Here is a 13,961-nt window from a genome sequence, read left to right as displayed (position 1 = left end):
TCGGTTTACAAGAGCTGAGTTCAGGCCGCTAAATGAGTTTGATCAACAATACTGAAGTTGTTCAACGCTTGTCTCCCGGCCTCTTTCCACCAGCTGAGGAATAATGATGAGGATCATGTTATCAGCAGCACATCTACAGTCTACACCGTCGATGTGCTGCTGAGAACAAGGATTTTTGTTCCAGCAAAAACAATCTGAATATGCAGCATTTTACTTGTTTAGTAAAATCCACCCCATAGTCCTCCATATATTATAATGTGCACCACAGTCCTCCATATAGTATAATACACTCCTCATAGTCCTCCATATAGCTTAGTACACTCCTCATAGTGCTCCATATAGTATAATGCACCGCCATAGTCATCCATGTAGTACAATTCACTTCCCATAGTATAATGCACCCCATAGTTCTTCATATAGTATAACGTATTCCCTATAGTCCTCAATACAGTATAATGCAGCCCACATATAGTATAATGCAGCCACCACCCTACAGAATATAATGCAGCCAACCCAGAGTATAATGCAGCCACCCCATAGAATATAATGCAGCCCCCCCATAGAGTATGATGCAATCACCCCTCATAGAATATAAATATAATACTGCCCCCCATAGAATATAATGTAGCCCCAAATAGAATACAGTCCACCTCCACATAGAATATAATGCAGCCCCATCAAAGAGTATGATGCAATCATCCCTCATAAAATCTAATACAGCCCCCCATAGAATATAATACAACCCACCTCTCCATAATATATAATGTAGCCCCCCATAGAATATAATGCAGCCCCCCATAGTATATAAGACAGCCTCCCCCATAGAATATAATATACCCCCCATAGTATATAACACAACCTCCCCCATAGAATATAATATACCCCCGCAATAGTATATAACACAGCCACATAGTATATAACATGGCCTCCCCCATAGAATATAATATACCCCCCATAGTATATTTCAAAGCCCGCATAGTATATAGCACAACTTGCATAGCATATAGAACAGCCTGCATAATATAGCACAGCCCGCGTAGTAGTATACAGCACAGCCCACACAGTAGTATATACAGCACAGCCCCCACAGTGGTATATACAGCACAGCCCACACAGTGGTATATACAGCACAGCCCTCACAGTGGTATATAGAGCACAGCCCTCACAGTGGTATATAGAGCACAGCCCCCACAGTGGTATATAGAGCACAGCCAACACAGTGGTATATAGAGCACAGCCCTCACAGTGGTATATAGAGCACAGCCCACACAGTGGTATATAGAGCACAGCCTACACAGTGGTATATACAGCACAGCCCGCACAGTGGTATATACAGCACAGCCCACACAGTGGTATATAGAGCACAGCCCGCACAGTGGTATATCCAGCACAGCCCACACAGTGGTATATACAGCACAGCTCGCACAGTGGTATATAGAGCACAGCCCACACAGTGGTATATACAGCACAGCCCGCACAGTGGTATATCCAGCACAGCCTGCACAGTGGTATATACAGCACAGCCCGCACAGTGGTATATCCAGCACAGCCTGCACAGTGGTATATACAGCACAGCCTGCACAGTGGTATATAGAGCACAGCCCACACAGTGGTATATAGAGCACAGCCAACACAGTGGTATATAGAGCACAGCCAACACAGTGGTATATACAGCACAGCCCGCACAGTGGTATATACAGCACAGCCAACACAGTGGTATATAGAGCACAGCCAACACAGTGGTATATAGAGCACAGCCAACACAGTGGTATATAGAGCACAGCCCGCACAGTGGTATATAGAGCACAGCCAACACAGTGGTATATAGAGCACAGCCAACACAGTGGTACATACAGCACAGCCAAAACAGTGGAATATAGAGCACAGCCAACACAGTGGTATATAGAGCACAGCCCGCACAGTGGAATATAGAGCACAGCCCGCACAGTGGTATATAGAGCACAGCCCGCACAGTGGAATATACAGCACAGCCCGCACAGTGGTATATAGAGCACAGCCAACACAGTGGTATATAGAGCACAGCCCTCACAGTGGTATATACAGCACAGCCCGCACAGTGGTATATAGAGCACAGCCCACACAGTGGTATATACAGCACAGCCCGCACAGTGGTATATCCAGCACAGCCCGCACAGTGGTATATACAGCACAGCCCGCACAGTGGTATATAGAGCACAGCCCACACAGTGGTATATAGAGCACAGCCAACACAGTGGTATATAGAGCACAGCCAACACAGTGGTATATACAGCACAGCCCGCACAGTGGTATATACAGCACAGCCAACACAGTGGTATATAGAGCACAGCCAACACAGTGGTATATAGAGCACAGCCAACACAGTGGTATATAGAGCACAGCCAACACAGTGGTATATAGAGCACAGCCAACACAGTGGTATATAGAGCACAGCCCGCACAGTGGTATATACAGCACAGCCAACACAGTGGTATATAGAGCACAGCCCGCACAGTGGTACATACAGCACAGCCCGCACAGTGGAATATAGAGCACAGCCAACACAGTGGTATATAGAGCACAGCCAACACAGTGGCATATAGAGCACAGCCCGCACAGTGGTATATAGAGCACAGCCCGCACAGTGGAATATACAGCACAGCCCGCACAGTGGTATATAGAGCACAGCCCGCACAGTGGAATATACAGCACAGCCCGCACAGTGGTATATAGAGCACAGCCAACACAGTGGTATATAGAGCACAGCCCTCACAGTGGTATATACAGCACAGCCCGCACAGTGCTATATACAGCACAGCCTGCACAGTGGTATATAGAGCACAGCCAACACAGTGGTATATAGAGCACAGGCCACACAGTGGTATATACAGCACAGCCCGCACAGTGCTATATACAGCACAGCCCGCACAGTGGTATATAGAGCACAGCCAACACAGTGGTATATAGAGCACAGCCCACATCTCATCTCTCCCCCCACCCCCCCCCCGATAATGGCCCCACAGCCCAGTTAAAAAAAAACAAAAAAAAACTCTCCTCACCTTTCCTTTTGCCCGCGCTGCTCTTGGCTCCTGTCTCGGTGGCTGCAGTCTGCCCGGGACACAGCAGGTGCGTGATGCTATGACGTCATCGCGCACCCGCGGTGTCAGAGGCAGAGCGGGGAATGATGGGAGAGGGAGCGTCTGTAGATGCTCTCTCCCTCCATCATTGCATTGAACTATAATGGCGTCATGGACGCCGGTATAGTTGAATGCGGCGGCGGCGGTGGCAGCACTTGCGGGGGGAGAGGGGGGGTTTAAGAGTGCAGCGGCCCACTACTGGCACCGGCCCTTCTGGCATTTGCCAGAAGTGCCCGATAGCCAGTCCGGCCCTGGTTTCACCACAGTATTTATTTAAATTTTTTTATTCATTGCTAATTCTATAGTTGTATGGTAAATAAAGACACAGCCAGAATAAAGTGCTTTATTTGAAAAAAATGACACATACACCTTTAATAACCTTAATTAAACCATACTTACAACCTCGCGCAATTCCGCAGAAGCCCTCGATCTCCTGTAATAAAAGTAAAATAAAAAACAACAATATACCATACCTGTCCGTCGTCATGTCCCACGCAGTTATCCATGTCTGGGAGATAATTAGTTTTAAGTCAGGACTGTGCCAAGATATGACTGTCCCGGCTGAAAACCACTGGTGAATGAGCTGCTGGGAATGCAGTGTCAGTGAGCGGGGGAGACGCCATAGAGGTGACCTCTGGTCACTGAGCTCCGCTCCCAGCCGGGCTGAGCTGCGATGAGATCTGGTGAGATCCCCGCTAGCACGGTGAGCTCAGTGACCGGAGGTTACCTCTATGACTTCACCCCCAGTTAATGATGCTGTGTTCCCAGCAGCTCATTCACCAGTGGTTTTCAGCTGGGAGAGTCGCATCTTGGAACCGTCCAGGTTGAAAACCAATCATCCCCAGATATGGATTACTGCATGGGACACAACGCCGGACAGGTATGGTTTATTGTTGTTTTATTATTTTACTTTTATTACAGGTGATTGAGTGCATCGCTGGAATTAGTCGTAATATTAAAAATGGAAAACTGTGTTTATTGTGTTATTTTAAATAATAGACTTTATTCTTGCTGTGTCTTTATTTACCATACAACTATAGGATTAGTAATGGATAGGTGTCCTATAGACTCTTTTCCATTACTAAGCTGTGGGCTTAATGTCACCTGACAATATAAAGGTGACATCAACCACACAACTATTACCCCACTTACCACCGCTAAAGGGCAAGTGAGAAGAGCCAGGCAAAGCACCAGAATTGGTGCATCTAATAGATGTGCCTTTTCCGGGCTGCTACGGTCTGCTATTTTTAGGCTGGGGGGGGTCAATATCCATGGCCCCTTACCAGCCTGAGAATACCAGCCCCCAGCTGTGAGCTTTAGCAAGGTTGGTTGTCAAAAATGAGGGGGACCATTTTAAATAATTAAAAAATATGGTATGAGGACCCCTCTCGTCATGATATTCAACCTTGCTGAAGTTGACACCTAATGGTTGCAGCCCCCAGCTGTGAGTTTTGTCTGTCTGGTTATCAAAAATAGAGGGGAACCCACTGCATTTTTTTTTAAATTACCATATTTATTTACAGCGCAGGAGCGGCAGATGAATACTCCCATCTACCGCTCCTGCTGTCACTATTATTAGCAGCAGGAGAAGTAGACTGATGTGAGTAATAGTTCCATCAGCTGCCGCCTGTTGTCTCTTTTATTACTTAAATATAACTCTCATCATTATCCCCTGCTCTTGTCGATCACCAGCAGAGCAGGGAAGAATGAGGAAAACCATGTTCAGCACCCGGCGACGGGGAACAGCGCTTAATGTAACGCTTCTTTCCCGGCGCCGATGCGTGTCACATGGATGACATCCATGTGTGTTATATGTATGCACGTGTATGGGACGTTTTATGGTCCATGCTGACATTAAAAAATGTCCATGGAAACACACTGACGTGCACAGACCCACTCATTTGAATAGGCAAATAGCGCTCCATACCTCCCGAGTCTCTCCACATGGTTAAGTAACACTGTACAGCCACATATAGGGTATTGCCAAGTTCAGTAGAAATTGTGGGACAAAATTTGTTGCCATGGTTACCCACTTCTTCTGTGAAAATGTAAAGTCTTTGGCTAAAACAACATTTTGTTGGTAAAAATGTAGTTATTTTGTACTCATTGCCCAATGGTAAAAAATTCTGTGACACACGCATGGTGTCAATATGATCACTGCAACCCTAGATGAACAAAATGGGGTCAATTATGGGGGTTCTGCTATTTTGGCACCTCATGGGCTCTCCCAGTGGGTCTTGGCACCTGCAAACCATAACAGTAAAATCTGTCGCTCCTTCCCTTCCAGGCTCTGCCATGTGCCCAAACAGTGGTTTGCCCCCACATATGGGGTATCAGTGTACTCAGGACAAATTGCACAACAACTTTTGGGGTCCAATTTCATCTGTTACCCTTGGGAAAATGAAAAAAATTTGGGGTGAAAAATATCACTTTTGTGGAATAACTATGATTTTTTATTTTTACGGCTCCACGTTATAAACTTCTGTAAAGCACTTGGGGGTTCAAAGTACTCACCACATATCTAGGTAAGTTTCTTGGGGGGGTCTAGTTTCCAAAATGTCAGTTGTGGGGTGAGAAATAATTTTTCTGAAAAAATATTATTTTTTATTTTTACCGTTCCACGTTATAAACTTCTGTGAAGCACTTGGGGGTTCAAAGTGCTCACCACACATCTAGATAAGTTCCTTGGGGGGTCTAGTTTCCAAAATGATGTCACTTGTGAGAGGTTTCCACTGTTTAGGCACATCAGGGGCTCTCCAAACACGACATGGCGTCCGATCTCAATTCCAGCCAATTTTGCATTGAAAAGTCAAACAGCGCTCCTTCCCTTCCGAGCTCTACCATGTGCCCAAACAGTAGTTTAACTGCAAATATTTGGTATCCGAGTACTCAGGACAAATTGCACAACAACTTTTGGGGTCCAATTTTCCTGTTACCCTTGGTAAAATAAAAAAAATGGTCTGACTTAAATTTTTTGTGAAAAAAAACTTAAATGTTAATTTTTTTTTTTAAACATTCCAAAAATTCTTGTGAAGCACTGGAAGGGTTAATAAACATCTTAAATGTGGTTTTGAGCACCTTGAGGGGTGCAGATTTTAGCATGGTGTCACTTTTGAGTAATTTCTATCATAGAGACCCCTCAAAGTGACTTCAAATGTGAGACGGTCCCTAAAAAAATGGTGTAAAAATGAGAAATCGCTGTTTAACTTTTAACCCTTATAACTTCCTAACAAAAAAAATTGGTTCCAAAATTGTGGGAAATGTTACTTATTAAGTATTTTGTGTGACATATCTCTGTGATTTAAGGGCATGAAAATTCAAAGTTGGAAAATTGCGAAATTTTCAAAATTTTCGCCAAATTTTCCTTTTTTCACAAATAATCGCAAGTCATATCAAAGAAATTTTACCACTAACATGAAGTACAAAATGTCATGAAAGAACGTTGTCAAAATCACTAGGATCCATTGAAGAGTTCCAGAGTTATTACCTCAAAAGGACAGTGGTCTGAATTGTAAAAATTGGCTTGGTCATTAACATGCAAACCACCCTCGGGGGTAAGGGGGTTAAAATTCTAGACTATTCATGTCTTTGTCAGTGGGCAAACTTACAAAATCAGCAAGGGATCAAATACTTATTTCCCCCACTGTACATGCTCTGAGTTCAGGACACTAAACAAGTGTGATCATCAATATTGAAGTCGTTTGACTTTCCCGGGCTCTTTACACTGTCTGAGGAACAATGATGGGGACAGAACAAACACTAATAGATCAATCTGTCTCCGTACAGTATCATGTTATCAGTAGCATATCTGCAGTTTTCTGCAGGCGATGTGCTGCTGAGAACAATTATTTTTGTTCTGGCATGAACAATCCAGTCACTTGATGAATAGGCAGCATTTTGCTTGTTTAGTATAATACACCCCATAGTCCTCCGCATAGCATAATGCACCCCACAGTCCTCCACATGGTATAATGTGCGTCACATTCCTCCATATTGTATAATACACACCCCATAGTCCTCCACATAATATAGTGTGCCCCATAGTCCCCCATATAATATAATACACTCCTCATAGTCCTCCATATAGTATAATACACTGCCCATATTCTTCTATATAGTATAATACGCTCTCCATAGTCCTCCATATAGTATAATACACTCTCCAAAAGTCCTCCATATAGTATAAAACAATCTCAATAGCCCTCAATATAGTATAATACACTCTCCACAGTCCTCCATATATTATAATACACTCCCCATAGTCCTCCATATAGCATAATACACTCCCCATAGTCCTCCATATAGTATAATGCAATCCCCATAGTCTTCCTTATTGTATAATACACTTCCCATAGTCCTCCATATAGTATAATACACTCTACATAGTCCCCCACATAGTATGATGAACTTCATAGTCTTCCATATAGTATAATGTGCACCACAGTCCTCCATATTGTATAATGCACACCCCATAGTCCACCATATAGTATAATTCACTCCCCAGTCCTCCATATAGTATAATACAGTCCTCATAATCCTCCATATAGTATAATGCACTCCAATAGTCTTCCATGTAGTACAATGCACTTTCCATAGTATAATGCACCCCATAGTTCTTCATATAGTATAATGCACTGCCCATAGTCCAATAGAGTATAATGCAGCCCCCCATAAAGTATAATGCAGCCACCTCATCGAGCATAATGCAGCCACCCTATAGAGCATAATGCAGCCAACCCATAGAGCATAATACAGCCACCCTATAGAGCATAATACAGCCACCCCATAGAGCATAATGCAGCTTCCTCAGAGTATAATTCAGACACCCCATAGAGTATAATGCAGCCTCTCCATAGAGTATAATGCAGCCACCCCACAGAATATAATGTAGCCCCCTCATAGAATATAATGCAGCCCCGTCATATAATATAATGGAGCCCCATCATAGAGTATAATGCAGCCCCCCACAGAATATAATGTAGACCCCCATAGAATGCAATGCAGCCCCCCTCATATAGTATAATGCAGCTCTCCCACAGAATATAATGCAGCCCCCATAGAATATAATGCAGCCCCCAATATTGTATGATGCAGACCCTCATAGAATTTAATGTAGCCCCTTCATAGACTATAATGCAGCCCCCCTCATAGTATAATGCAGCCCCCTATAGAATATAATGTAGCCCTCTCATATAGTATAATGCGCCCCCCATAGAATATAATGTAGCCCCCTCAAAGAGTATAATGCAGCCCCCTCATAGAATATAATCCAGCCACACAGTTGTACATTATTATGGCCAACAGTTCTCACTCACTGATATATATTAAAAAAACAGCACAATACTCACCATTCCTCCTTGTTCTTTTGCTGCTCCAAGCCCTGCTCCGGTCTCAGCAGTGGCACTCTCCGACACACAGCAGGTGCACCTCCTGTGTCAGAAGCAAAAGGGAATGATGGAGGAAGGAGAGTCATCTCTTTCCTCCATCATTCCCCTTTGCTTCTGACACATGAGGTGCACTTGCTGTGTGCCGGAGAGTGCCACTGCTGAGACCGGAGCAGGGCTTGGAGCAGCAAAAGAACAAGGAGGAGTAGTGAGCATTGTGCTGTTTTTTTAATATATATCAGTGAGTGAGAACTGTTGGCCATAATAATGTATGACTGTGTGGCTGGATTATATTCTATAGGGGGGGGCTTTCTCCTCCATTATTGCTTTCAACTGTATCAGCACCATGATACTGATACAGTTGAATGTGGCTCGCGAGGGGGTGTCACTGGCGCCGAGCAGGCTCCCTGACTCACGGGTCCCATAGTGACCATGTGATGTGCTATTAGCGGCATGCCACTGGCTGGGGGCCCCTTTAATGAGCGGGGTCTTAGGCAGCTGCCTAGTCTGCCTGCCCCTAATGCCAGCCCTGCCTGTGGTGCATGTTTCAAATTCACAGAATGTCAATTTCGCTGAGTTTTTTGTGTGGATTTTCCCAATAGACTTGCATTAGGTGTGGAAAATCCGCAGGTAGAAATCGCACGTGTGTTTTTAGTGCCAAATACCAGTATTTTTAAAAATAATGCAGCTTTATTTAAAGCATTACTCACCAGAAAGAAACAAAAACGCATCTTCAAATACACAAAAAAGACCACGCTAAAATACGCACCCAAAAAAGGCTAGTAATCTAATTTAAATAATAAGTGCATAAATGGTACAGAAATTCTGCAGCGTCAAAAACTCACCAAAAGCTTATTGTCGGAACGTAGCCTTGTGGTTTGGGAAGTTTGAAACAATTAAAAAGAGATTTAAAAAAAACAGGACATATGCACAGGAAGTTCATTCTTTTAAATGGTTTTTAGTGCTTTCTCAAATGGGCTCCTGGGCAGACTTCCCTGAAAAGGACATCAAGTGCACATCCCTAAAGTCATTTGCACACATTGAGTATTTGGGGAGTTTTTTTACCACAGTATTTGTAAGCCAAAACCAGGAATGTGTGAAAAATACAGAAGTGGTGACGTGTTTCTATTATACTATTCCTCTGACTGTTTTGACTTTTGACACCTGGTTTTGACTTACAAATACTGAGGTAAAAAACTCACCAAATACTCAACGTGTGCATATGTGGCCTTATATGGAAAACCTGATGACAGGTTCCCTTTAAGGCTACGCTCCCGCTATGAGTTTTAGGTGAGTTTTTTTACAATGCTCATTTTCCTAATAAATGCAAGTAAACTATTTTACTTAATGAGTGCCGAAATGGTGCAGAAAATCTGCAACATCAAAAATTTACTGACAGCTCATCGTGGGAACGTAGCCTAATAAAAATAAAACTCATGCACACTAGGAAATCAGATCTTCGAAATATACTTTATTTTATTACCTGATTCTGTAAATATTTTGCTTGTAGCATCTGAAGGAAAACTGCCTTTAGATAACATTAAGAGGACAGAATATGAAAGAAAAATACAAGAGTTATAAAGTTAACATCATAGAACAAAGTCAAAACAGCAATATCCTTTAAATCAGTTCATTAAAAAAGTGTCATAACTTATGCCTGGAAATTCAACCCAGACACTCCTTTTTGTTTTTTTATTTTTTTTACCGGGTGTCTATCCTCACATTTATACAATATCTTGTCTAATCAGTAAATAAAGCGAACCTGTCAGCTGGATTTTGCTAAGTAATCTAGAGGCATTGTCAGGTTGACAGTGTTAAACTGATTAAAATGATATCGGGGGTGAAGAACTCTATCTTGTGGTTCTTGTATAATCAGTGTTAGCAGTTTTCAGTTAATAAGATGCTCGTGCTCTGGGCGGGACTGTAGGCAGAGTCTTATTATCCTGTTCTAAGCCAGAGAAACCATAGAAAGACCTGCCCACAGGCCTGCCCGAAGCACAAACATGTTCCTCATCATAGAGTCAGAGAGAGAGACAGACTGCTTTTGCTTCGGGGCAGCCTGTGGGCAGATCTTTCCTTGGTTTCTCTGGCTTAGGGCAGGAAGATAAGACTCTGCCTACAGTCCCACCCCAAAGCACAGGCATATCATTAACTGAAAACTTCTACAGGTACCGTTACACTTAACGATTTACCAACGATCACGACCACCGATACGACCTGGCCGTGATCGTTGGTAAGTCGTTGTGTGGTCCCTGGAGAGCTGTCACACAGACAGCTCTCCAGCGACCAACGATGCCAAAGTCCCCGGGTAACCAGGGTAAACATCGGGTTACTAAGCGCAGGGCCGCGCTTAGTAACCCGATGTTTACCCTGGTTACCATTGTAAATGTAAAAAAAACAAACCACTACATATTTACATTCCGGTGTCTGTCACGTCCCTCGCCGTCAGCTTCCCACACTGACTGTGTCAGCGCCGGCCGTAAAGCACAGCACAGCGGTCTCAGTCAGTGCGGGAAGCTGACGGCGAGGGATGTGACAGACACCGGAATGTAAGTATGTAGTGGTTTTTTTTTTTACATTTACAATGGTAACCAGGGTAAACATTGGGTTACTAAGCGCAGCCCTGCACTTAGTAACCCGATATTTACCCTGGTTACCAGTGAAGACATCGCTGGATCGGCGTCACACACGCCGATGCAGCGATGACAGCGGGTGATCAGCGACCAAGAAAAGGTCCTGATCATTCGCAGCGACCAACGATCTCCCAGCAAGGGCCTGATCGTTGGTCACTGTCACGCATAACGATTTCGTTAACGATATCGTTGCTACGTCACAAAAAGCAACGATATCGTTAACAAAATCGTTATGTGTGACGGTACCTTAACACTGATTACACATGAACCACAAGATGGATTTCTTCACTCCAGGTGTCATTTTAATCAGATTAACACTGCCAACCTGACAATGCCTGTAGTTAACTTAGCAAAATCCTACTGACATGCTTGCTTTAAATTAGCATATATCATTGGGAATGACTGACAGTGTTGTATTGGCTTCAGTAGATTGGGAAATCTAGGATTCTAGCAAAACAATTTGATCACCTATACTTTTACAGAGAAATATTGCCAGTAAAATTATATTAGGGAAATTCAGTAGATTGGTAAATATAGGATACAAGCAAAACAATTTGATCACCTATACTTTTTACAGAGAAATGTTGACAGTAAGATTATATTAGGAAAATTGTGTTAAGCAAATTCACTTTAATCTTGTAATTTCAAGCTATGTAAAGATTGTAGATGCAAGAAATAATAATATAACAAAAATGAAGAGATGTAAGTTGTATTTACTGTTGTACCTAATGATAGTTAATACTTACTGGAAGTGCAGGCAAAAATATCAATACATATTTTTGTGTTAACCTAAAAAACAAAATTATTAAATTAAAATGGAGCTTTTCATTGGTGGTACAGGCATTTTGGTGCACTATGCAGGGGAAAAGCTGGGGCGGGCATGCAGTGCATGTGCCCTGGGTCCAACAAGCAGGATGGCACCATCCGGTTGCCACTGCCATGAAGTGAGACTAACATCTCACTTTGTGCTATAGTCCGTTGTGACTCCCACGGGGAATCAATTTTACACACCCCCAGGTACAGAAGAATTCAGATGTTCTCCCAGCTGGTTGATAAACTGACAGTCAGCGAGGAGAACACGCAAAAGATCCATGTCTTTGCATTCAATTATACTGTACTTGCATCTGAAAGCTCTGATTGTCGGCACTTCTGGTGTGAAGGTGACATGTAGCAGTGATGAGGACACCTGATCAGGCTGCTGATGTAATTCCTCCATCACAGCGAAGTAGAAGACGGCTTGAAGGTAACCGTTCCAATAGAGCCAGGGATACAGGGGAGTTTTATTGGTAGAGAATAGGGTTGAGCATTCCGATACCGCAAGTATCGGGTATCGGCCGATATTCGCGGTATCGGAATTCCGATACCGAGTTCAGATACTTTCAGTATATCGGATACCGGAATCAGAAGTTCCCATAATTCAAAGAGCCAGAATTCAGCCAATGAGGAATCATTAGAAGTGTGGGCACATCCTGTTCTGCATGTTAGGCATGTAACTACTGGCATGGCTGTGATTGGCTGCTGAAATGATGTCATGATGCACTATAAAAGTCGGCACCATTTTGGGTTCACTCTGCTGTGAATTCAGTTAGGGACAGGACGCTGTGTTCTGACTGAGGGCCAGTTTTGAGATAGCGATTTGCTTCATTGTGCTTTACCCAGGCTAATTTAGCAACCGCTGTGTGAGAACCTTGCTTTTGCCTTGCAGCGCTGTTCACGGCTGTCTGCAAGGTGTCTGTGTGAGTGCAGCTCACTCTGTAGTCTGGTCTGCAGCCACCGCTGGTTGTAGTCAGCTCAGGGTGCGTCACTGCCTCATACTGTTCCATTGTCCTTTTTTCAATTAGTGCTGCCTGCTAAATTTATCCTATTAGTGGCTTTCCATCCGTATCCTGCTAGATTGTGGAAAAACACTATATAGGAGTGCACAGAGGAGTTTTTTTTGGCCTTGCAGCGCCGTTAACGGCTGTCTGCACGGTCTCTGTGTCTCTGTATGCCTTTAATGTCTCCTCCACCTCCCCCAATACATCCTACATTATTCTTAGTTGTTTTCCTTCATGTAGAATTAACCTACAAGGAAAGAAAGGGTTTATTTTAATTCCGATATTTTTGTCCCATTGACTTGCATTGGTATCGGGTATCGGTATCGGCGATATCCGATATTTTTTTAATATCTGCCGATCCAATCCGATACCGATACTTCTGGATATCGGAAGGTATCGTTCAACACTAGTAGAGAAGGTAAATAGTGTGAGGGACAGTATGGGGGAAAAGTTAGTTTGAAAGGACACTGTGTGAAGACTGGGTACTGGAGAGGACAACATGAGGGTACAGTGTGAAGGCACACTATGGAGGGGACAGCATGCGGAGAGGGAAGTTTGTGAGGATTAGGGACAGTATAGAAACTGGGCAGTATGGGGGCACAGAATGAGGGGACCGTGTGATGGGGCTCAGTTTGGAAACATGGCAGCATTGGGTGAGGGCTTATAGGGACAGTGTGGAGGCTATAACTAATCAGGATGGAGAATGAGACAGTTATAGCTAATCAGTTTGGACTGTGTGTGGTTATAGTTATTTATGGCAGATAGTGTGGTGATTATAGACAATAAGTTTATAGTTAATAAGGGCAAATAGAGTGGTGACAAAACCTAAACAGTGTTGTAGATAATTAGGGTGGTCACTGTAGTAGTTATAGCTAAGAAGGGTGGGCTGGGTGTAGCTAATAAGGTCGGACAATGTGGCATTTATAGGCAATAAGGGCAGATAGCTTGGCAGTTATAGCTAATAAAGGCAGACAGTGTTGAGGTTATGTATAATAGGAGCAGATAGTGTGT

General features: G+C 43.4%; 1 protein-coding gene across 6 annotated transcripts in view; it reads right to left on the bottom strand.

Moving 5' to 3' along the window:
- Positions 1-13,961, bottom strand: part of LOC143816127 (multidrug and toxin extrusion protein 2-like) — a 372,861-nt gene that overhangs the window by 168,768 nt on the left and 190,132 nt on the right. For all 6 annotated transcript variants that reach the window (XM_077296137.1, XM_077296136.1, XM_077296138.1 and 3 more), the window contains 2 exons: positions 11,880-11,922; positions 9,984-10,028 (listed from right to left, as the gene is read on the bottom strand). In XM_077296137.1, coding sequence (XP_077152252.1) covers positions 9,984-10,028; positions 11,880-11,922 — 88 coding nt within the window. The remainder of the gene's footprint in view (positions 1-9,983; positions 10,029-11,879; positions 11,923-13,961) is intronic.

This window comes from Ranitomeya variabilis, chromosome 3, assembly GCF_051348905.1.
Source record: "Ranitomeya variabilis isolate aRanVar5 chromosome 3, aRanVar5.hap1, whole genome shotgun sequence".
Lineage (NCBI taxonomy): Eukaryota > Metazoa > Chordata > Amphibia > Anura > Dendrobatidae > Ranitomeya > Ranitomeya variabilis.
This window is presented reverse-complemented; position numbering and strand designations above follow the sequence as displayed.